The 24,663-nt window shown below is 43.1% G+C and overlaps 7 protein-coding genes across 7 annotated transcripts; 1 reads left to right on the top strand and 6 right to left on the bottom strand.

Annotated features, from left to right (window-relative positions):
* Nucleotides 1-566: 566 nt before the first annotated feature.
* Nucleotides 567-4,737, bottom strand: LOC136472968 (WD repeat-containing protein DWA2-like). Its single transcript, XM_066470667.1, has 14 exons — nucleotides 4,600-4,737; nucleotides 4,432-4,515; nucleotides 4,171-4,303; nucleotides 3,955-4,066; nucleotides 3,148-3,247; nucleotides 2,847-2,974; nucleotides 2,674-2,743; nucleotides 2,002-2,090; nucleotides 1,695-1,740; nucleotides 1,526-1,596; nucleotides 1,374-1,447; nucleotides 1,240-1,298; nucleotides 1,091-1,159; nucleotides 567-992 (listed from the first exon to the last, which is right to left on the bottom strand). The coding sequence occupies exons 1-13, from the start codon at nucleotides 4,645-4,647 to the stop codon at nucleotides 1,118-1,120; spliced, it is 1,056 nt and encodes a 351-aa protein (XP_066326764.1). The 5' UTR covers nucleotides 4,648-4,737; the 3' UTR covers nucleotides 567-992; nucleotides 1,091-1,117.
* A 283-nt stretch (nucleotides 4,738-5,020) lies between these two features.
* LOC136472969 (protein HIGH CHLOROPHYLL FLUORESCENCE PHENOTYPE 244, chloroplastic-like) lies at nucleotides 5,021-7,470 on the top strand. Its single transcript, XM_066470668.1, has 8 exons — nucleotides 5,021-5,157; nucleotides 5,255-5,490; nucleotides 5,599-5,697; nucleotides 5,934-6,128; nucleotides 6,364-6,456; nucleotides 6,554-6,649; nucleotides 6,885-7,025; nucleotides 7,124-7,470. The coding sequence occupies exons 1-8, from the start codon at nucleotides 5,037-5,039 to the stop codon at nucleotides 7,298-7,300; spliced, it is 1,158 nt and encodes a 385-aa protein (XP_066326765.1). The 5' UTR covers nucleotides 5,021-5,036; the 3' UTR covers nucleotides 7,301-7,470.
* Nucleotides 7,471-13,488: 6,018 nt separating this feature from the next.
* LOC136477011 (uncharacterized) lies at nucleotides 13,489-14,926 on the bottom strand. The gene has a single exon (XM_066475014.1). It carries the CDS (start codon nucleotides 14,428-14,430, stop codon nucleotides 13,819-13,821), a length of 612 nt encoding a protein of 203 aa, XP_066331111.1. The 5' UTR covers nucleotides 14,431-14,926; the 3' UTR covers nucleotides 13,489-13,818.
* A 202-nt stretch (nucleotides 14,927-15,128) lies between these two features.
* On the bottom strand, nucleotides 15,129-17,095 carry LOC136477010 (uncharacterized). The gene has a single exon (XM_066475013.1). The coding sequence runs from the start codon at nucleotides 16,012-16,014 to the stop codon at nucleotides 15,292-15,294; it is 723 nt and encodes a 240-aa protein (XP_066331110.1). The 5' UTR covers nucleotides 16,015-17,095; the 3' UTR covers nucleotides 15,129-15,291.
* A 17-nt stretch (nucleotides 17,096-17,112) lies between these two features.
* LOC136477009 (uncharacterized) lies at nucleotides 17,113-18,901 on the bottom strand. The gene has a single exon (XM_066475012.1). The coding sequence runs from the start codon at nucleotides 18,262-18,264 to the stop codon at nucleotides 17,452-17,454; it is 813 nt and encodes a 270-aa protein (XP_066331109.1). The 5' UTR covers nucleotides 18,265-18,901; the 3' UTR covers nucleotides 17,113-17,451.
* A 266-nt stretch (nucleotides 18,902-19,167) lies between these two features.
* Nucleotides 19,168-21,020, bottom strand: LOC136472967 (uncharacterized). Its single transcript, XM_066470666.1, has one exon. It carries the CDS (start codon nucleotides 20,005-20,007, stop codon nucleotides 19,168-19,170), a length of 840 nt encoding a protein of 279 aa, XP_066326763.1. The 5' UTR covers nucleotides 20,008-21,020.
* A 250-nt stretch (nucleotides 21,021-21,270) lies between these two features.
* On the bottom strand, nucleotides 21,271-23,821 carry LOC136472964 (uncharacterized). Its single transcript, XM_066470664.1, has one exon. It carries the CDS (start codon nucleotides 22,112-22,114, stop codon nucleotides 21,401-21,403), a length of 714 nt encoding a protein of 237 aa, XP_066326761.1. The 5' UTR covers nucleotides 22,115-23,821; the 3' UTR covers nucleotides 21,271-21,400.
* Between the last annotated feature and the right edge of the window lie 842 nt (nucleotides 23,822-24,663).

Genomic DNA, 24,663 nt, shown 5'->3' with positions numbered 1-24,663 from the left:
TTTGTTAAATATAGTCACCTTCATGTTCTAGTTGAGATCTTATTTTTCTAGTAGAGGTATGTGGGGGTGACAACTTTTATGTGCCTACATTGTCTAATACAATCAAATCTGACTTACAAGCTAATGCAGCAGACCCTATATATGTACAACCTGGACAACTATAGAAGAATCTTAGGTTATGGTTCACTTATTAATTCAAAGAACTTGGATTGCGTAGCTGTTACACGGGTGTTGGAAATGAAGCTCACTTTTTTTCCTTAAATTGAGGAATGCACATATGTGATGAACTATTTGAGCCATTAAACACATTTTTGGGCATGGACCAACTATAGGAACATGTAACTAGCAAAGAAGATGGGCAACTACTGTGAACCAAAGAAGAAAAAAATTTGAATACAGAACATAATACTAGTTCATAAAATAAGTTATTCCTGTTAATCTGAATGGTTTTACCAAATTCAGTTCAACTCTACCTGCAAAGGACGAAATTTTGAATGCCAAACAGAAGAGTTAAATAAAAAAAAAAGCTAATCCTAGTAATCTGAAATTCTGAATGGTTTTACAAATTCAGTCCAACTCCACCTCATCATATAACGCAAGACCTTTTCCTGAACACTTTTCAAATATACAACATCCTACGAATCAAGGAACAATATTTCAGACAGATGGACAACGGTTATTAACATACAGATCAGATCTTCACAGCCAAGTTTCTAGCAACTGAACATCAAATCCTAGCAGACAAAATTTGAAGATACAGGAAAGGAAACTGCTGACAGTCTCAACTGTGCTGTACTATCTCCAACTGAAGCTAGATCTGATTTTTTGCAACCATTGCTGGCTTTAATAAAGTGGGCTGAAGCCCTGATGTCAGCCAAGATGATTTCTGCATCAATCTTGTTATTGATATTTCTGCCATTGCTACACGGCTTGTTAAGAGGGTACAGAATGGCAAGGCAAAGCTACACGGCTTCAAATATGAACAAACAAGCCTGCAGGTTGCAGGGAGAGAACAGTTTATTAGGACATGAGATAAATCCGGTAATAATGACAAGATAAAGGAAATGAGGAATCATATTTTACGCCTTACGATTCAAAATAGATAGACGAGCAAGATTCATTTTCTCTGCAAGTAGGGCTTGACTGATTCCAAGACAATCTGACCATCAGAGAATCTCATGAATGTTTAGGACATGTAAGGCAAAGTTCCACAAGGCAATAAATGATGCAAGCACATACCCTTCCATCATAAGACAAAGAAGCAAATAATGATGGATCATGGGAGCTCCATACAATACCTACAATTTTAATTAACCCTGTGATTCCTTGTCAAAGTTCTAATTGACAAGCAAAGTATGAAGGTTGGAGGATACCATAGATGCTGTCTTCGTAGTCAGTATATGAGTTCAGTAATGGTTCTTCTTGCCTATTGGGTGAACCAGAAGGGCTGTGGAAAAATGACCAGGCATCAATATCCCAAATTTAAACAAAATGATCTAACAAGCACAAGGAAAAAAATAGAGACCTATCAGATTCAGAATCGTCACTGCTAACTTTAGCCAACCATAAATTTACAGTTGAATCTGTTCCAGCACTCTACAAAAGATTCAATGTCATCAGTACACAATAAACCCAATATATCATTACTTTAATCCCCCAAAAAAGTTGCATGTGGAGGGAGGAATGAGACGGACCAGAAGCAGCTCGTCATACTCAGGATTGTGCCGAACAGCCCATGTCCTGTAAAAATAATGAGACCATAAAAAATCCTCGATATTTGCTAGATAAGAAAGTCAAAACAGGCCCATGTAGTCACACATGTTAGTGACCGAAGCATTTCCAGAAATCTAACTCTGAAAAGGATGAAGTTTGCTCTTGTTCGATGGAAGGTAAGGTCAAACCGTACGCATTCACAACATATATGCAAACAGAACAGATTGAGAACATTTAAAGATTGCAGTGAAAGATTCTGGTTTGAGTATATTATTACACAGTACATACCAATGTGAGTGCCCAGGGAGATCTTTTAGAGGACGCTTAAGCATTCTGAGATCCCACAAGCGAATTCCAAATTCATCTTCTGCTGTTGCCTGAAGTGTATAATCGATTACTAATCAGAAGCAAATATTTTATTTGGGTGCAGGAGTATAAATAAGTTGATAACAATTCAATAATGAACCAGTAATAGCTGTCATTGTTACTGAACTTGAACACGGGTGTCCAATTAGGCAGACTCTACAAAATTGGATTGGGACTTAGCTAGATTAAATTAATACAATTATGAACCAATAAAAAATGAATTTGTTGGTAAAACACAGTCAAGAGTTCTAATCAGTTATTTAATAATAACGAAGCAACAACTCATGTCATACCCCAGTGTGAACATGATGCTTAACTACTGAACAACAACAACAACAACAACAAAGCCTTTAAGTCCCAAACAAGTTGGGGTAGGCTAGATGCTTAACTACTGAAGCAAGAAAAAAATATGCAAACTCCATGATCAAAATATAACAAAATAAAGTTGAAATGTAACCAAGAAACAGAAGGTCATACAAAGTTGTTGTCTTCAATGTTACTACAGAAAGCTAATTCATAAGAATGTTCGTTTGCTGCAAATATATATGAAGTATTGCTTGATATGGGAAACAAGAAAGTAAGTGTCGAACTCACAATAATGTTTTGCTTCTTGGGGTTATAATCCACATCCCGTATATGTGCATGTTCAATTGCAGTTGATTTTCTGAGAATGGTACATTTAAAGATAAACATAACTGCAACATTTCAATAACTGAATTACAGATAGAAGCATAGTAAATAATAGAAGGTCAAGATAAAGTATTAACTCCATAGAACGTAGATCCCACAACTGAAGTGATGAATCAGATATTGCAGCAATTGAATTATGATTGTGTGGATCCCAAGCTCCACCACGTAAATTTGGAAGCATGTTAGCTGATCCCTGTGAGATCACCTGCAATGTATGAATTCAAATTAACACCATTGTGAAATATGAAGTATATAAACAGATGGTGTGTAGATTCTTGACATTTCATAATCTGGCACTTAAGTCAATGTTTGAAAACAGAGAAAGTATTTTGCAAGTATGCTGATGATATATTGATAAACAGAAGGATGATGGCACACCTTAGCTGATTTATTTGACGTGTCTATGTTCCAAAGAAAAATATTTCGGTCATCAATGCTAATTAGTTTATCATGCTTTCCAAGTGGCCACCAAATCACACTGCAAAATAACCAGCTTAGAGGTGTCAAGAACCATGAATAAAGATGACACACATATCACAAGAAGCAACAACCAACAACAACAACAACAACAACAAAGCCTTTAAGTCCCAAACAAGTTGGGATAAGTCCCAAACAAGATGACACACATATCGCAAGAAGCTTTTAAGAATATATGAAGCAAGCGAGACTAGTTTAAAAGATTCATACAGAAAGTTGAAATAAAATATTCTAATCTATTATGTCCTTCGCGTGCCTGAACCTTGATTGCTTCTGCTGGGTTTCAACTCTAGCCTACCCCAACTTGTTTAGGGACTTAAAGGCTTTGTTGTTGTTGTTGTTGTTGTATTATGTCCTTCGCGAGCACTGTGGGAAATAATCTTTGTATTGCTTAAATGGTGCTCATAATGTGAAACACGTGCAGCATGCTAGACAGGACAGAATGTTCATTGCATCTTTCTTAGTAACTATACTCTTATCTCAATGTTCATGTGCAGTGAACAAGTGATGTAGTCACAAAAATGAGGCCAAAATAATCTAACTACAAATAAACACCATGCGGTTCAGGAAGGAACATTAACCCCACATTTGCATTTCAGCCACCAAAGTTGGACACAGTCTGAAATTCAAAGCATAGGAAGAATCTAGTACAGTAAGTAGATCAAACATCTCTAGAGCAACCAAAAATCAACAGAAACAGGAGTTCACCGTCTAGTCTTGCCCGTATGCCCACTAAGCTCAAAGAGCTGCTCAAGTTGAGGTGAGTTTGATTGCCCATTAACCTCTGGGATTTTCCAAACTGACGCACCGTAGCCCTCACCTGGCATTCACATCACGACATTTCCAAATTACAAGAAAATCACACACTACAGATTTGCAAATTGCAATGTTCACGAACAGAGAGGCAACTTTTCCGTTCTTTACCAGACGTGTAGACTGTGGAGAAGACCCTGTGATCGAAGGGGCATGATTTGAGGTCCCAGATCTCGTTGGGGTGGTAGAAGAGGCCATCGCACACCAGCTCGCTCTCCGCCGGCGAAAGCCGGATTAGGTGCACCTACTTGGACGCACTCAGAGGAATCGAGATCCAAATCAAATCCCACGCCATTTCCCCTGACAGAAAAGTACTACTCGAATCGCAATCCCACCAGACGCGACGCGCCTTCATGGCCCCGAGACACGCACCTCGTTCTCCTCCTTGAGGCTGAGGGTGCCGGCGAGGAAGGTGGTCGAGCCGGCGTCCGCGCGCACGTCGGCGATACACCGCGCCTGCAAGAGCAGAGAAAGGAGGAAGAGGTTAAGACAAGTTGTTCTAGAAGGTTCCAGCAGGCGCTGCTGCTGCTGCTTGCTTGCCTGGTACTTGAGGCCGCCGTAGACGATGCCGCTGGATCCGCCCTGCATTCTCGCGCGCGCTTCGGATCCGCGCGGCGACGCCACTGATCGCTCGCTCCGAGACGGAAGAGACCGCGCGGAGCAGGCAGCCGCCTTCGGCCTTCCACACTCCTTTAGACGAAGCACAAATACGTTTTAGCACAGTGAAAGCGTATTATGTTGTGGAAGACGTGTTTAGAGAGCAGGTGGCGTAATCATAGCAGAGGAAGACGAAGCGGATGGTGACGTGGAGGAGGAAACGGATGACGGGGGGCTACGGCTGTGGTCCTGTGGACGTGGCGCAACGGGCATCGGCTGCTCCGCATCCCCTCTCCACCACTCCTCCCCACCCCCAAAGCCCCGTGGCGGGCCACGCCAGTAACCGCCCCCCCCCCCCCCCCCCCCCCCCCCCACACGCCATGGCGTCGACCGGCCTCGCCGCGCTGCCATCGCAGCTCGCTTCCCCGGGCCGCCTGCGCCGCCGCGCCGCCCTCTCCTCTGCTAGCCGCTCGAATCTCCTCCTCCACCGCGCAACCAAAGGTACCCCGGCCATTTTTGCTTCCCGTCCCGAGAGCCACCTGCGAGTCGTGCGCTGCCTCCCGATCCCAAGTAACAGGGTGCGTGTTTGCTTCTGCAGTTGGATCGCGATGCAGGCTGGCGGTGACCTGCAACGCGCAGGCGGTGGCGCCGACCAGCATTGCGCAGGGGACGCCCGTCCGGCCGACGAGCATACTGGTGGTGGGCGCCACGGGGACGCTGGGGCGGCAGGTCGTCAGGAGGGCGCTGGACGAGGGCTACGACGTCAGGTGCCTTGTCAGGCCGCGCCCGGCGCCGGCAGATTTCCTCCGGGACTGGGGCGCCACTGTCGTCAATGTACGGTTACATCGGGCTGCCATTGCTACCGCACTATTCAATCTGTGCAGTTGTACTTGCTTTTGCTATTGGTGGTAATTTTGTGTGCTTTGCATTGGAGCTGATTAGGCCGACCTCAGCAAGCCGGAGACCATACCTGCGACACTTGTTGGTATTCATACCGTCATTGACTGTGCGACAGGACGGCCAGAAGAGCCCATCCGGACGGTATGCTACGACCATTTCTGTGAATACAGTAACAAATGATTATGCTTCTCTGTTGTCCTGAATATTATTCTTGCATCAATGCAGTTTTGCTGGTTGTTACTCAAGCTAATTTTATTGCTCTTAGTAGCGAAGAAATTCATCTAGCTGCATTGTTTGTTTTTGTAAGCATGGTTTATTGTACTAACATATATGCCATGGATCATTTGTTTAGACTTGCTGATGGTTATTCCATTTAGGTAGACTGGGAAGGAAAAGTTGCTCTAATACAGTGTGCAAAGGCTATGGGAATTCAAAAGTATGTGTTCTATTCCATCCACAACTGTGACAAGCATCCTGAGGTTCCCTTGATGGAAATCAAGTATTGTACTGAGAAGTTTATTCAGGACAGTGGTCTGGATTATATCATCATCCGTTTGTGTGGTTTCATGCAGGTAGATTTGATCCTCTCCCTGTGATTCTGAGTCTTTGGTTAGAAAACTGCTTTCTTAGTGTCAATGATCCTAGTGAAGTACAATGATGATAGGTTACAAAAGGCAGTTCCTTGTTAGTGAAACTGTACTATTAAAAGATCAAGTCGTGATATGACCTCGAGTTGATACATACTGCCATTGTCATATTTGCTTGTTTATCCAGAAATAAATTCCTGTCTAACATTGTTTGCAATAGGGTCTTATTGGGCAATATGCTGTGCCTATACTAGAAGAGAAGTCTGTCTGGGGAACTGATGCTCCAACTCGGATTGCTTACATGGATACCCAGGTTTATATTTCCCCTTATCCATTTGAAAATGGGATCACCGATATCTTTTTGAACCTCTCCTTCAGCTTTCCTTTGACACATTCTGGTTAAATTATAGGACATAGCTCGACTAACGTTTATAGCTATGCGGAATGAGAAGGCCAACAAGAAACTCATGACTTTTGCTGGCCCACGAGCTTGGACAACTCAAGAGGTAATAAACTGCACACTGTCTTTTTGAAGGAAATTAATTATGTAGTATGTCCAGAAAAGTTTTGATCAATAAATCTATCTTCATAGATCATTAAGTTTGTATCACTGTTATCTTTCAAAATGTTATGCAGTTCATTTTGTTTGTGATGCTAGATATTGTAAATGATGCTTCTGAGAATTATGTTTATTGTTTGTATATTGTACTTCATCTTTTTTTCTTTATTTTGCCTCTTCAGGTGATTACTTTGTGTGAGAGGTTAGCTGGGCAAGATGCCAATGTAACCACTGTCCCTGTTGCGGTATTGAGATTTACTCGTCAGTTGACATGGTTCTTCCAATGGACAAATGATGTGGCTGACAGACTGGCATTTTCAGAGGTTACCATGTTGTCCTTTCTGTTCAGTTTACATGTGTCCATATAATGGTAACTTGTATCATAGCTTGTGAAAACTAATAGAACATTTCTTTAAACCAGGTGCTCTCAAGTGACACAGTTTTCTCTGCTCCAATGAATGAGACCTACCAGCTTCTCGGGGTGGATGGGAATGACATCCTCAGCTTAGAGAAATATTTACAAGATTATTTTACCAACATTTTGAAGAAGTTAAAGGATCTCAAGGCACAATCCAAGCAAACCGACATATTCTTTTGATAAGAAGGATTTCTGTGACCTAGGGACATAATTTACAGATCTGTGCCTCAAATGACAGATGAGCGAGCACAATTTTTTCCTGTATATTTGCATTTGCTCTGTGCTATTAGATGATGTGTATAGAATCTTAACATTTTGAGCTATCAAAGTTCCGAAGTTTGTGCAAAACAGCATAAAGTCTATGGTTTCACGTCAACTTACATTATTCTAAACTCATGGCCTCATGGGTTCTAGCATGACTGATCAAAAAGAAAAGAGAGAAAAAAAGATTAGTTTTGAATTGAATGAAACAAGAATAAATTTGTTATTAATGATTCGTTCTCTACCATAAGAAATAAGCAACTTCTGTTCATTGTTGATCCATTCAAGAAGGCCTTCCTATGAACTGGAAGAGAATGAAACCACAAGTTTCAAATGGCAAACACGGAACCTTACTATTTGATTTCCCCTATTTTGCTTCGATGTGACTGATTAAGTGAAGCGTCAAAAAAACTATGAGGTCCACATTTTCTTTTCTTCTGTTATCTGTTTGATGAGTTCATGTTTGTTAATTGCTCTTGTGACGGTCCAATTTGTTCGTAGCAAGAATCCTAATAATTGTTTTTCTCATCCTTTAGAGAGATTTTGATTGAATCTTTTCCTTCTTAATACATGTGATATAATCATATAGCCTGTTCTCATGCAATTATTTACAAAAAATAAGGTTTCTGCTAGGATCTGCCATGTGTTAACTATAAGTTTATACCTTGTGGTATGGATCTGTTGTATATTGGACCAGATCCGCTTCACAAGAATCTTGCCAATTACATTTTCCAATAGATGCCGACTCACCGAGGTAACATGTCTATTGGGAAAAAAGATCAAATAATTATGCTTCATTTGATCTGTATGTCTGGAAAGAATATCTGCATACTTAATAATGAAGACATGCCTGGAGAAAATCAAACAATTCGTGAAGAAGTTTGATTCTGACTGAAATATATGCATCCTTTCCAAAAATTCAAACACACAGGAGAACTGCTTGTCATTGCATTAAGAAGGAGAATAGTTTGTTACAAGGAACAGCTCATGTTTTTTTTAGTTACATCCACACCTGTTACAAAAGAACACACGACCAGGCCATATGCACTACCCTGCAAATGCAGTCAGGTAACTTCCCTTGGCACCTGCGAGGCTTCATAGATGGACCTCAGTCCCCAACTCTCCAGTGTTTGCAGGAGGCGCTCTACTGAGGGCGAAACATTGTTGTAGACGCAGTCATTCCTCTGCTTCCAAAATGACCAGGATCCCAATACCATCAGAGAGTTGAAGCCTTTGCATTTCTCCTTGCATGTCTGCAACTCTGCGTTGCACCACCACTCAACAATGGTATAGGCTCTGGTGGATGATTAGCATTCATGACTGTATATTAGTATGTTCAAATTTATGCACATTTATTGTATGTTCAATGAAAATATAGAACCAACCATTTTTAAGAAAATGGAAGAGAATTCCTGCCTCTGCGTGTTCACCAACATTTGATATTATAAGTATATTCAAAATGGCATACTTATTCAGTCTCTGCTGGGAATTGTAAGAGATCACCGACATGCTAATCAAAATCCTAGTGTGGTACATGTAGCAAGGCAAGTGGACACATTTTCATGTTCCAGCTATTGGCACCAATAATTAGTATGGTTGTTTAGCCTACATCTGAGCCTTGCTTACATGCATGTCATATTTCTTATGTAATGGATAATGGGTTTCAGCTCTAGCCTATCCCTAATTGCTTGGGACTAAAAGGCTTATTGTTATTGTTGCCTCAATATCTCTTATATTTATCTTGGCCCGTTTTTAGAAGGTCTACCTGTGAGCTGAAGTTTTCTTTTTTCAAACATGCTGGAGAGCCATGTACGATTATACTCTACAACAACAACAACAATAAAGCCTTTAAGTCCCAAACAAGTTGGGGTAGGCTAGAGTTGAAACCCAACAGAAGCAATCAAGGTTCAGGCACGTGAATAGCTATCTTCCAAGCACTCCTATCTAAGGCTAAGTCTTTGGGTATATTCCATCCTTTCAAGTCTCCTTTTATTGCCTCTACCCAAGTCAACTTCGGTCTTCCTCTGCCTCTCTTCACGTTACTATCCTGACTTATGATTCCACTACGCACCGGTGCATCTGGAGGTCTCCGTTGCACATGTCCAAACCATCTCAACCGGTGCTGGACAAGCTTTTCTTCAATTGGCGCTACCCCTAATCTCTCACGAATATCATCGTTCCGAGCTCGATCCCTTCTTGTATGACCGCAAATCCAACGCAACATACGCATTTCCGCGACACTTAGCTGTTGAATATGTCGTCTTTTCGTAGGCCAACATTCTGCACCATACAACATAGCAGGTCTAATCGCCGTCCTATAAAACTTACCTTTTAGCTTCTGTGGTACCCTTTTGTCACATAGGACACCAGACGCTTGCCGCCACTTCATCCACCCTGCTTTGATTCTATGGCTAACATCTTCATCAATATCCCCGTCTCTCTGTAGCATTGATCCTAAATATCGAAAGGTATCCTTCCTAGGCACTACTTAACCTTCCAAACTAACATCTTCCTCCTCCCGAGTAGTAGTGCCGAAGTCATATCTCATATACTCAGTTTTAGTTCTACTAAGTCTAAAACCTTTGGACTCCAAAGTCTCCCGCCATAACTCCAGTTTCTGATTCACTCCTGTCCGGCTTTCATCAACTAGCACTACATCGTCCGCGAAAAGCATACACCAAGGGATGTCCCCTTGTATGTCCCTTGTGACCTCATCCATCACTAAAGCAAACAAATAAGGGCTCAAAGCTGACCCTTGATGTAGTCCTATCGTAATCGGGAAGTCATCCGTGTCTCCATCACTTGTTCGAACTCTAGTCACAACATTGCTGTACATGTCCTTAATGAGCCCAACATACTTCGTTGGGACTTTATGTTTGTCCAAAGCCCACCACATAACATTCCTTGGTATTTTATCATAAGCCTTCTCCAAGTCAATAAAAACCATGTGTAGGTCCTTCTTCTTCTCCCTATACCGCTCCATAACTTGTCTTATTAAGAAAATGGCTTCCATCGTTGACCTTCCGGGCATGAAACCAAATTGGTTCATAGAGACCCGTGTTATTGCTCTCAAGCGATGCTCGATAACTCTCTCCCATAGCTTCATAGTATGGCTCATCAACTTAATTCCCCGGTAATTTGTACAACTTTGAATATCCCCTTTATTCTTGTAGATCGGTACCAATATACTTCTCCTCCACTCATCAGGCATCTTGTTCGATCGAAAAATATGGTTGAACAGCTTGGTTAACCATACTACAGCTATGTCCCCGAGGCATCTCCACACCTCGATTGGGATACCATCTGATCCCATCGCCTTACCTCATTTCATCCTTTTCAACGCCTCTCTGACCTCAGATTCTTGGATTCTCCGCACAAAGCGCCTATTGGTGTCATCAAAAGAGTCATCTAACTGAAAGGTTGTGTCCATATTCTCACCATTGAACAATTTGTCAAAATACTCTTGCCATCGATGTCGGATCTCATCCTCCTTTACCAAGAGATGCTCCCTTTCATCCTTAATGCACTTAACTTGGTTGAAGTCCCGTGTCTTTCTCTCACGAACCCTAGCCATCCTATAAATGTCCTTCTCTCCTTCCTTCGTACTCAAATGTTGGTAAAGATCCTCGTACGCTCTACCCTTTGCCACACTTACAGCTCGCTTTGCAGTCTTCTTTGCCACCTTATACTTCTCTATGTTGTCCACACTCCTGTCATGGTACAAGCGTCTATAGCATTCTTTCTTCTCCTTAATAGCCCTTTGGACTTCCTCGTTCCACCACCAAGTATCTTTAGCCTCGTGTCCCCTTCCTTTGGTTACTCCACACACCTCTGAGGCTACCTTTCGAATGTTGGTTGCCATCTTGTCCCACATATTGTTTATGTCGTCTTCTTCCTTCCAAGAGCCCTCTTTGATAACCCTTTCCCTAAATACCTCTGACGTCTCCCCTTTCAGTTTCCACCATTTTGTTCTCTCAATCTTAGCTTGTTTATCCCTACGGGCACGCACCTGAAAACGAAAATCTGCCACCAAAAGCTTATGTTGAGAAACAACACACTCTCCTGGTATCACCTTGCAATCCAAGCATGCTCGTTTGTCCTTTCTTCTTGCGAGGACAAAGTCAATCTGGCTACAGTGTTGTCCGCTACTGAAGGTCACTAGATGAGATTCTCTCTTTCTAAAGAAAGTATTGGCTATCATCAGGTCAAAAGCTACCGCGAAGTCCAGAACTTCCTCCCCCTCCTGATTCCTACTACCATACCCAAAACCTCCATGAACTGCCTCGAAACCTGCGCTTGTAGTACCTACATGCCCATTAAGATCTCCTCCTATAAAAAGCTTCTCACTACTAGGTATAGCTCTAACCAGGCCATCTAAGTCTTCCCAGAACTGTCTCTTAGCACTCTCGTCGAGGCCTACTTGGGGGGCATACGCACTAATTACGTTCAAGACCACATCACCAACGACAAGCTTAACTAAGATAATCCTATCTCCTTGCCTTCTCACTCCCACCACACCATTCTTGAGGCTCTTATCAATCAAAACTCCTACTCCATTTCTATTCGCGACTGTCCCTGTGTACCAAAGCTTGAAACCTGTATTGTCCACCTCCTTCGCCTTCTGACCCTTCCATTTAGTCTCTTGAACGCATAATATATTTACACGCCTCTTAGTCGCGGTATCAACTAATTCTCTTAACTTACCTGTAAGTGACCCTACATTCCAACTACCTAAACGGATCCTATTTGGTTCGACTAGCTTCCTTACCCTTCGCACCCGTCGACTCTGATGCGAAGACCCTTGCTCATTTTTCACTACACCCGGGCGCCGATGTAGCGCGCCACTAAGGAAGCGACGACCCGATCTTTGGTTACTTGACACCATGCCCAGATCACGACACGGCGCGTCACGGGGGTGACGACCCGGCCCTTGCCCATTTAACACCATACCCGGGTTCCGATATGGCGCGTCGCTAAGAGGGTTACGCCCCAACGATTTTCTTTCAGGTTTCATCTCCATTTAAGTGGCTAAGTTTTTACATTGGCTCGCCACGCCTAACACAACCCTCCTCCTTTACCAGGGCTTGGGACCTGCTATGCTGGGACACCAAAGGCGCCCCACCATGTACGATTATACTCTCTCCGTTCCAAATTGTAAGGTCGCTTTGGCTTTTCTAGGTACATCACTTTTTGCTATGCACCTAGATATATACATTATTTCTAGATACATAGTAGAAACTAGGATTCTAGAAAAGCGAAAACAACTTACAATTTGGAACAGAGGGGGTATTAAAGAAGAAGAATAACAAGGCCGCAAGGGTAATAACCTGTACAAACACCCACACACACCTATTCCATGGACTGGAAATGGTCTTGGTATCTGTTATGAACAGGAAGAAAATTAGGCCATAGCCAGTTTCCAATAGCAAACACAATGCCCTACTATTTGGCCTCCTAATTTGTTTTCTGCTTATTCATCATATTTTTTGTCATGTCATTTTTCATTGAAATGTTGAACGGAGCCATGAGCTTTGTATGTTCATTTCCTGCTTTACTGCAGAAAAGAATCCAAATTAGTGTGTAGCTTATTACTTGTGAACTTTTAATGGAATCTATTTCTTTTGTGATACATGTGATGCAGCCTGTTTTCAGGAAATTATTGACAGATTGGTTGTCTGTTAGATCAGCTGTGTGCTAACTATAAGTTTATATGCCTTTCATGGTGGAGCTGGTGTATCCATGCGTAAGGTCAGATCCACCTCAAAATGGTGTTGAAATTACATTGTGAAACAGATGATGAGACAACATGCCTATTTGAAAAATCAAATAATTATGCTACACTCTATTAGAATATTTGCTTTTTGCTCACAATAGTGTATGCATAGTTTTTAAGGCGGTGAGGCGTCCAGGCGAGTGCTTGGTACGCCTGGACGCCTAGGGGGCAAGGCGCCATTGTTTCCACGGCGAGGTGGGCACGCCTGGACGCCTAGGCGTCGCCTAGGCGACGCCTTAAGAACTATGAGTGTATGTTCAGTTTTTTATTTGTAAACAAAAATACATCCTCCTTTTGTTTTTGTTTGCGTATTACAAATGTATAATGTTCAGGTTCATCATTGAACACATGCACCTTTTGGCCATGGAGAAGGTAAAAATCACTTCCTTGATACCATTGAAATTGAAGCATGCCTGAAGTACTAGGTTGATGACGTGAACTGAACCAAAATTTTGTTTTCCATTGAGCTATTTTATGTATATTTGTGCTATACAAATGGTAAGTACATAGCGACTGGCAGATCCTTTAAAAGGCGGATAACAATCGCAGATGTCAAGAGTGTCTAAGCTAGAGGATCTATGAGCTAAACATGTTCAGGAGTGTGACCCAGCTCTGGACTAATCTCCTGAACAGAAGTCCTGCTCCATCCTCGATATCTCTGATGTTACACTAACACCTGCAACTGCTCCTCGCAGATAACTGGAGTTTTCTTCTGGAACGCCTTCAAGATAATAGATGATTTGGGCATTGCAATTTGCTTGGCTAGGAGATGCACTGTTGACTCAAGAAGAGAGGTAGTGATCTCTCTAGCCTTGCTCAACAGCCGCAAGATCCTGCAGTCTTCATCAAAGGTAACCTTCTTTGCAGCCTTCTTGAAATGTTTCTTTGCCTTCTTCACCAAGCGGAAGTAACACTGGATCTTGGCCTGAATTGCTGCATCATCTGCTTTTCTGAGAGAGACTTGCAGATCTTGGACGATGGCCTTCAACTCGGTGAAGTCCTCATGCATGACGTTGCAGAGGTCCAATAGCTCAAGAGAGCGTTCCATCTCTCCATCCAACATTTTCCTCTGTTGTGAGGAGCAAACTTGGTTGCTAGGCAGGCACATAATCTCCTCAATGGAGTTGTAGATGTCTCCAAGCCTCCTTAGACCATTGGAGATTGTCTCGATGGTCATCGAGGGCGAAGAGGTGCATGCCTCAAGGATTTGCAGCTCCTCCTCAACTTTGGAGGCAGGCCTAGAAGGTAGACTGATTGATCTTTGGTGGCAAGCCATGGCTGTTGCTGGGCTCTTTTATGTTTGTTGGCTGTGGAGATGAGAAGTGAGATAGCAGATGTTGGGTTGAATGTTTCTGGCCTTCAGCTGAGGCCTATTTATACCCAAGAAGCGTGTGAGGTGGCATCATGTTGATGGTGAACGAACATAGTTCTTCCTTTTTATTTTCCAGATGCTTTCTAACTACTATGGTTTGAAAAAAGGTGGCTACAGCACATGGAGTCTGTTATATGACTCAGGCTTAGTTCTGGTTTTTTAATTTCAATAGCTATCCTCCCAATGAGCTATCACATTGCCATGTTCCAGCTATTGGCGGCAATAATCAACAGGTTAGTTAAGCTCAACTGGTGGATCTTGACATAATTGCACGCTCGAGCTTATTTTAGTGGATTGCTAACCAATTATTATTGGTGACAAGCGTGTTATGGAGCGAGTGTGCAATTCTTAATTTGTAAAGATGCTTTATTCAGCAGGATTCATGCTACTTACATGCTCAACCTCGTGTGTTGGAGCTGACTTGTTTTAGATGTGGGAAGCAAGATCCACCGCACGAGGATCCTTTGCTTGTTGCTTGGACAACACATGGCATCTACATAACATGCACATCTCTACTGAAGCATTACCTTCTTTAAGCGTCAATAATGACGAGCATCTTTTGAGTATTCTAAAAAATTAACATAATTAAACTGTTAAAACTTGACAATAGTACTTTTTTCAGGGAATCCATAAACAGTAAAATCGGTAATAGTAGATTGACCAAAACTGTGACCTTTTCAGTAATTTTCTGTACAGTTGCTCATTTACAGGTATGCTACAAAATTATGATCAATCGCAAGGGATTGGGGCTGGTACACAATCTATCTACAAACTGAGAGTGTTGAGGAGAGAGACTCTGCTCTGGATCAATTTCCTGAACAAAGTCTCGACTATGCTCTCAAGATCTACAATGACCAACTCTGTCTCTTGCAATTTTTCCTCACAAACAACTCTTCTTTTCTTGATTGCCTTGGAGACAAGGGACCATTTGCTGGAACTTGAGATGGCAATTTGTTTCGATAGAAGATATGACAAGGATTCTAGCATGGAGATTGCAATCTCCCTGGCTTCAGCCAAATGCTTGACCACCCTGCAGCTGTCCTGATCAACTGAAGTAGGCTTCTTGCTGATCTTCTTGAACTGTTTATGCGCTTTCTTGGCCAAGCGGACGTAAGATTGGATCCTAGCTTGAAGGGTCGAGTCATCTCCTCTCTTGATAGCCAGCTGCATCTCCTGGATGTTGATCTTGATCTCTGAAAAGTTCTCTTGCATGGTGTTGCAGAGATCGAGCAAGACAAGGGAGAGCTCAACCTCTTGCTCTACCATTTTCCTCTGTTGTAATCGGCACAGGCTAGCCTGGCTACTGGGTGAGCAAATTGTCTGCTCAATGTTGTTGTACACTTCTCCAAGCCTCTTGATACCATTGACAATTGTCTCGATGGTAGCAGAAGAGATGGTTTCCTTGAGGCTCTGCAGCTGTTCTTCGATGTCGATTTCTTCAGATCGAAGACTGGAAGGCAAACTCGAGGATCTGATAATGGAAGCCATGGCTGGAACTGGAGGTGAAGAGAATGGACAGAAATTGATCTGCAATGGTGTCGACCAGGTATCTGGTTTCCCAGTATATATAACCAAAGAAGCTGAAGCGATGGTGTTGTGGACCCTACCGACAAGAAAAAAATATCTCTGGTGATGAAGTGCCGGGCTGTTGCGACTTAGCCACTAGTCTCCACTGCAGGTTGATGCTTTCTGTATGTTCAACCTGAGCAAGAGGAATCTCTGAAGGTGGCTTGATGAAGCTCTCATAGTGCTATGTCCCAGTTATAAGCAGCAGGTATTCTGTTGTTTATATTGAGATCTAGATCATGAGATCGGTGAGCGTGCAAGGAAACTGAGGGAAAGAACGGTTGACTTGCTATCTTCACCCACAGTTGCTGCCTTGTTGCCTGGTTGTTTCTCATGCTGGCAGGAGGAATCGGCAAGGCAGCTCAGCTTTCGTGATGTGTGATAGCAATTGGCTGGAGCTGGCATGTATGCTAGTCGGTTTGGGGAGCAAGATCCACTCTGCAAGCATCTTTTGCTTGTTGTTTAGCAGGCACGCCTCATGTGAGTGACTACCATGGCTGTCTTGATTCTGGCTGCTGCACAACAAATACAACCATTTTTTTTCTGATAATATTTATTTGAATTTGGAATAGCAAACAAAAATGTGTTATCTAGCATACTCACACATTTCATGCATGAGCAGTGATGTGGACACCTTTTTCTCACTTGAATATTTTTGTGTACATTTATATCTCATAAATACATAAAAAGGGCTCGTGATACCAGTGATCATGAAAGGAAATATGAGGGAGCTGTCTCTTCGGCAGTTGATGCTTCTTGCGAGGAACGCTTGCTTCATTTCTGCAGGCTCCGAAGCTCCTTGCATCGTTGTCATGTTCCCTGCTGTGTTTACAACATTTAGAATCTGGGTTTTACAATCCCGAGACTGACTCATGTACTGTTCAATTTTGTAATGCGTTATGCCTAACTGAATCACATTGCCATGTTGTAAGTACTGGCAGCAAGAATAAGCATGGAGCTTACTCTATGTGCTCTACATGTTATTGCATCTGATTTTTGAATTATTATCAACTGCAGGCTCAAACCTCATGGCTGGAGCTGGCATGCTATCACTTAGAGAGAGCATGATCCACTTTACAAGGATCTTCTGCCTGCTGTTGAGCAACATCTCATATGCAGTTCTTAGCTGTGACTGAACCACTACCATTTTTTTTCATGACACCAGAAATTAAGTTTACTATTTTCTGTACAAGAAAAAGGAAACAGCAGAAAAACTGACAGCATGAGATGGATCGGCTTTTCTCATCGAGTATATCTATGTACATTTCCTCATAATATACATCAAAAAATTGTTTTCATGATTAGCTAATCCTCTAAAAGTCGGATGCTAATCACTAGGAATCACAGTTGGTGTATGATCTACAAGCAAAGAGCATTCAGAAGAGAAACCCTGCTCTGGATCAGTATCCTAAACAAAGTCTCAACTCCACTCTCAAGATCAACAATGTCCAACTCCAACGCCTGCAATTGCTCCTCCTCACACACAACTCTTCTCTTCTGGAACGTCTTGGAGATGAGAAACCACTTGCTGGGACTTGGTACCGCAATTTGTTTCAACAAGAGTTGGGATGAAGATTCCAGCATCAAGACAGCAGTCTCCCTGGCTTCAGACATCATCTTGATCAGTTTGCAGCTTTCCTGATCAGCTGCTGCAGACTTCTTGCTGATATTCTTGAACTGCTTTTGTGTCTTCTTCGCTATACGGATGTAAGACTGGATCTTGGTCTGAACAGCTGCATTATCTCCTCTCTTGAGAGCCAGCTGCATGTCCAGGATGCTTTCCTTGAGCTCAGAGAAGCTCTTTTGCATCGTGTTGCAAAGGTCGAGCAAGACAAGCGAGCTCTCAAGCTCTTGCTCCACTGATTTCCTCTGCTTTGGAACTTGGCTGCTAGGTAAGCACACAAGCTCGCTGATGTAGTTGTAAATTTCTCCAAGCTTTCTCAAACCATCGCACACAGTTCCCATGGTGGCAGAAGATGAAGAGATGGTTGTGTTCAAGCTCTGGAGCTGTTCATCAACGTTGATGTCATTGGAGCAAGGGCTGGAAGGCACGCTAGCTGATCTGAGGTGGAAGGCCATGGCTTCAATGGAAGCTGAAGTGCTCTCTTTTCGTCTACAAATGGAAAAGAAGAGAGCAGAAAGGAAACTTCTGAAATGTTGTCGACCTGCCATGGTTGTCCTCTATATATAATGAAAAAGCTGAAGAAGTGGCATCGCTGACCTTGTAGACAGCAAGAATCCTATTGGTGACGAGGTGCCATGTTGAGCTTGTGTCCAGCACGGGATGTCTAGATAACCGGAAGCAAAATCACCTGCACGATTGTGTAGTTCAATGTTTGATTCAGATCGTGTGAAGAGAGGATAGCTTGATGCTGCATGCAGAAGCAACATTTGAATTGTTCATGATTATTCTTCATGTCTCCTCGCAATGCTGGCATGTTTCTCCTGCCTGCTGTGCTGTCAGCATTTAGAATAATCTCTGAAATCGGTGATTGCAAGATGATCAACGTGCCATCCAAATTTCTTGAGCATTTGGTGTAACCGTGTAAGTGATCAATCGCACTGTCATGTTCCAACTATTAGCAGCAAGAATCAGCATGGCAGCTTACTCTAGTGCTGATAAATTATTGGTTGCGAACGAACTTAAACTTCATGGCTGGGGCTGGCAAGTTATTGGTTAAAGAGAGCAAGATCCATTTTGCAAGGATCTTGTGCCTGTTGTTGAGGCACATCCCATGTGAATATAAACGTGGGCATCTCATCGACTAATTTCTTTGATGATACCAAACGTGAAGAGCATCTTCTGAATATATTTTTTTTCGAACTAAACTTCAGTTGAAGCTCCCAATTTTAGATGATTTGTTTTATGCTTTCCATGTCAAGCTATGAAAAGAAATAGAGTAGCGGACAGTTTGGGAACATGATATGGATCAAAATCTTGTTCTTTCATCTACTATTTTTCTGTACACTTTGTCTCAATATATACATCAAAATTGTTCTGGTGATCAGCCAATCCTCTAAAAGGTGGATGCTAATCGCAGGCTATCGGAGTGAGTTGGTTGGTGCATGACCTTTCTACAGGCAAAGAGCATTCAGAAGAGAGACCCTGCATTGGATCAGTCTCCTGAAGACAACCTGAACCTCGCTCTCAAGGTCAACAATCTCCGACTCCAACGCTTGCAATTGCTCCTCCCTGCACGCGACTCTTTTCTTCTGGAATGCCTTGGAGACAAGAGACCACTTGGTGGCGCTCGGCGTCACGATCTCCCTTGACAGGAGATACAACGCCCATTCCAGCATCGACAGAGCGACCTCTCTCGCTTCAGACAACAGCTTGACCACCCTGCGGCTTTCGGTGTCATCAAGGGCAACCTTGCTGCTGGTCTTCTTCAACTGCTTCTGCGCCTTCTTGGCCAAGCGGGCGTAAGCCTGAGCCTTGGCCTGGACAGCCACATCGTCTCCTCTCTTCAGACCCAGTAGCGTCTCCTGGGAGATCACCCTGAGCTCGGCCAAGCTTTCTTGCATGGCGCTGCAGAGGTCGAGCAGAACAAGAGAGCGCTCGAGCTCCTCCTCCACTGCTTTCCTCTGCTGGCGTTGGCTGCTGGTGCTGGGCAAGCATGCGAGCTCGTCAATGCAGCTGCAGATGCTCCCAAGCCTGGACAGGCCACCAACGATGGTTTGGACTGTCGTGGAGGTTGAAGAGATGGTCGCCTTCAGGCTCTGGAGCTGTTCCTCCACGTTGGTTTTGTTGGAGCGAGGGCTTGAGGGCACACTCGCGGATCTCAGGTGGCAGGCCATGCTTGGAAATGGGATGGGACAAGCTACGAAGCCTCTTCTTGCTGGAGGATGGAAGAGAAGCCAAGCTGCTGCAATGGTGTCTTCCCAGCTCTGGGTTCCCTCTTTATATAGGGACATAAGTTGAAGCAACTGCACAGCTGAAATAAGCAGACAGCAAGAACCATTATTTCTCAAGTGGCATCACTAGTTGAGCTTGATTACGAGGCTGTCTACTGTCATGTCCTGCATTATGGGTGGCAAAATGAGCTGCACGGGTGAAGGGGCATTGAATTAGCATCAGATTCAATCGTGTGATCCGTTAACTAACATGCAAGTTACCGGTGGAAGCATGGACAGCTATTTGACTTCGCTCACCTCCAGGCTCCTAAACCGTGTTTAATCATCTGATTCTAGACCCATTAGGTGCAGCTCCTGAACAATTAGCTTATTATCGCACTGTCATGTTGCAAGTACCGGCAGCAAAGGATCTTTTCTAGCTCATAATATGTGCACGCTTTGCCAGAGATATCCATCTCTCTTAGACATCGTGAGAGAATAGATGTATCAATTTTATAAGGGCAGAACAACAGAAAAGATTCCCTATTTCGTTCACAGTGGTTTCTGAGGCAAAGGGACTCACAAGTTAATATTTCCTGAATTTACATTTTATTTCTAATGCCTCACCGATGCCGGATATTTCACTCCGACAGAAGTTTGCCTTCAGTCCAAAACATTTGTTAGAACAAGGATAAAAGGGGTATTTGTAGCCCCCTCCAAATCATTTTGCACAAGAAAAATAGTATGGTAATAAAGAGTTGCATTGGATGTTTCAATAACTGGCAGCAAAACCATCTGCACGGGTGCATAGTTTAGTGCAAGATTCAGATCATGAGATGGAGAGCAAAGCTGTGCAATTAGAACAGCTGTTGGCTAGGCTGGTTGATGCATGCTAGTGGAAGGAAAAGTTGACTACAGCGTTCTTGATACTCATGACACGCTGCTTTGTTTCTCCTGCCTGCTGTGCGTTAAGCATTTAGAATTTGAATCCTGCAATATCAAGATGTCCACATGCCGTCCAAATTTCTTTATGCATTGGCACCTTACCGAATGCTGAACAACTATTAATTGCAAGTGCAAATCTCATGGCTAGAGTTGGCATGCTATCAGTTAAGGGAGCAAGATCCACTTCATTAGGATCTTATGTCTATTGTTAGTATTAACAGGCCAATAATAGACCAATAATCATGAGCACCTTATGATAATTTATTTTCCTGAAGAAACTTCAACTGCAGCACTCCCATTTCATTGATTATTATTATTTTTATTTAGCTGTCCTCCATGTTGAACGATGAGACGAAAGAGAGGGGAAAAAATTCGACATCAGGAAAATGGACCCAAAACTTTGCTTTCCAGTTGAGTATATTTCTGTACACTCTCTCATATATATATACATCAAAATTGTTTCGATGATCAGCAGATCCTCTAAAACAAGGATGCTAATCGCAGGGGTTAGAGATGGTGTATGATCTATCTACAAAGTGAGTGTGTTCAGAAGAGAAACTCTGCTCTGGATCAGTGTCCTGAACAAAGTGGCAACTCCACTCTCAAGATCAGAAATGTCTAACTCCAACGCCTGCAATTGCTCCTCCTTGCACAAGATTTTCTTCTTCTCAAATGCCTTGGACACAAGAGACCACTTGCTAGTACTGGGCATCGCGATCTTCTTTGAGAGGAGATGTGATGTCGATTCGAGCATCGACACAGCGATCTCCCTTGCTTCAGCCAACAACATGACTACCCTGCATCCTTCAATGTCAGAAGCAGCCTTGCTGTTGATCTTCTTGAACTGCTTCTGTGCCTTCTTGGTCAAGCGGGCGTAAGACTGAATCTTGGCCTGAAGAGCCACGTGGTTTCCTCTCTTGAGAACCAGCTGCATCTCCTGGACGCTGACCTTGAGCTCTGCAAAGTTCTCTTGCATGGCGTTGCAGAGGTCAAGCAGGACAAGGGAGCGCTCGAGCTCCTCCTCCACTGCCTTCCTCTGCTGACGTTGGTTACTGGGCAAGGATGTGAGCTCATCAATGCAACTGTAGATGCTCACGATCTTGTTGACACCATCAACCATGGTTTCAATGGCCACTGAAGGTGAGGAGATGGCTGCCTTCAGGCTCTGCAGCTGTTCATCGATGTTGGCTTTGTTAGAGCGAGGGCTGGAAGGCACGCTCGCGGATCTAAGGTGGCAAGCCATGATTTGAATGGAGGCTGAAGCTGTGAAGCTTCTTTTTTCTTGAAATGGAGAAGAGAAGGCAAGCTGCTGCAATGGTGGTCTTCCGGGCTTTGGCTTTCCTCTTTATATAGAGAAAGAGGTGGAAGCAACAGCATAGCTGAACCAGCAGACAGCAAGAATCATTCTCATGTGTAACCAAGTGGTGAACTGCAACGGAAGGCACCAAACCCAAGAAGTATCACAATTCACAAACTTAGCTTGATTAGGAGGCTGTCATGTCTGCAATATGGGCGGCAAACTCACCTGCATGTTTGAAGGGCAGCAAGATGAGCATCTGATCCAGATCATTAGATGATTGATTAACAGGCAAGTTGCCACTGTAGGAAGCTACAACTAGATGCCTCTGGTCGCCTCAAGCACCGGGTTCCCAAGCTAGTTGCATTTAATCACCTGATTCCAATATAATCACATCATTACACGGTGGGTTTTTGAAGATAGTGGTAGCCCTGTAGTCATGTCTCTGCTCTCCATTGCTTGTGCACTAGCAGCGTATATGCTTGGCCAGCAGACAGCAAGAATCATTCTCATGTGTAACCAAGTGGTGAACGCCACCAAACCCAAGAAGCATCACAATGCAAACTTAGCTTGATTAGGAGGCTGTCATGTCTGCAATATGGGCGGCAAACTTGCCTGCACGGTTGAAGGGCAGCAAGATGAGCATGTGATCCTCCAGTTCATGAGATGATTGATTAACAGGCAACTTGCCACTGGAGGAAGGAGCAGCTAGATGCCTTTGCTTGCCTCCAGCCCCAGGTTCCCAACTAGTTGCATTTAATCACCCCGATACAATATAATCATGTCATTACACGGTTGATTTGTGAAGATAGTGATAGTCCTGCTGTCATGTCTCGGCTCTTCATTGCTTGTGCACTAGCAATGTATATGCTTGACCATCCTCGTGTTTCTGCAATTTTTGTGAATAATTAGCATAGCCTTGCATTTACCTGAATAGGTCAGGACACTTACAAAAATGCTGTATGCACTATTTCGCTATGAATCAATAATGCATCTTCTGCCCAAGCATGTTGCGAATGAAAAGTTGCCTAGTGGCCAGTAGGATTTTTGCTTCCTCCAAAAAAAAAAACATTAAGGAGGACAAAAACTGTATGAAAGAATAAAAGAATCCCAGTCTAGAGAGAGGTGTTGAAAGCCTATTCTCTCATCTACCCATATGATTTTATGTGATCCAAGTCTAAAGGATTCACTAATCTTTTTTTAATGCAAAAAGGATTCGCTAATCATATAAATAGATTTCAATGTACAGAACAGGAAATGTATATAGCAACTTTTAATGTTCAGAGAAGTTCATATGTATATATATACCATAGTTACTTTATTTACGCATGTGTTTCAGTGTGTGCTGTTATAGCTGTTTTGATTTTCTGGGACTGATCCATTCACTCATGAAACAAGGACGGATGATTGAGCAAGGATTCAAATGGACCATGGTGGAAACCCAACAACAGAGGGAAAATAGAGTGGAGCACTGTTTTTTTTTTCCATACTTCCTTTCGCTCTTCATTTCAAGCATTGGAGCTGGACAGTGCTTACAGCCTGTCTTCCTGTGCCAATTCATGTTGCGAAATGCCAATGTTGGTCCAACATCAGCCCCACAGAAAATGTGATCTGTCCTACCAAAAGATGCAACTGAAACATGACAGCAATTTTGTATAATGAGGTTAGTCATCCCGTAATGTCGAAGCATAATGTGCACGTAATAGATGTAACCCAAACAACATCCTTGTGTAATTGTTTGCCTAACAATTGAGACATGACAGGCTCATACATTATTTAGATGTCTGAATCGATAGATTATTCAAAAGAAAAGAATCAACCTGCCGTAGAGATGGACAGCAAACTCACAAGCAACTGGACTGGCATGATTCTTCTTGTCTGCTGATTCAATTGTGTATTGCTTCTATTTCTTTCAGTATATATAGAGAGAAGCCCAAGGAGAATAGACACCATCAGATCAGCATTCCTCTCCCTTCCTCTACAAAGAAGAGAGAGCTGCATTTTTCGCTCCAACCATGGCTTCCCATATAAGATCTGCAAGTGCGCCTTCCAGCCCTTGCTCCAACGAAACCAGCATTGAGGATCAGTTGCAGATCATTAACGAAACCATGCCTTCATCCCCCATAGCCATTCGAGCAATGCATGATGTTTTGAGGAGGCTTGGAAGTGTGTGCAACAACACTTAGGAGATCATGTGCTTGACTAGCAACCAAGTCAGCCTGTGCCAACCAAAGCAGACGAAAGCAGTGGAGGACGAGCTTGAGCACTCTCTCCTGTTGCTTGATCTCTTCAGTGCCATGCAAGAGAGCAAGGACCAGCATTCAGGAGGTGCAATTGATTATCAAAAGGGGAGACATTACAGCAGTTGAAGCCAAGATTCAGTTTCGATCCTAAATCTGCTTTGCAAAGAAGATGCAGAGAGCTGCAGGAGGTTCAAGAAGATTAACAATAAGTCTACTTCAGCTAACCAGGAGAGCTGCAGGGTGGTCAAGCTG

Source organism: Miscanthus floridulus, chromosome 8 (assembly GCF_019320115.1).
Source record: "Miscanthus floridulus cultivar M001 chromosome 8, ASM1932011v1, whole genome shotgun sequence".
In the NCBI taxonomy this organism is placed as follows: Eukaryota; Viridiplantae; Streptophyta; class Magnoliopsida; order Poales; family Poaceae; genus Miscanthus; species Miscanthus floridulus.
Note: the sequence above shows the minus strand (reverse complement) of the source record. Positions and strands in the feature narration are given on the sequence as shown.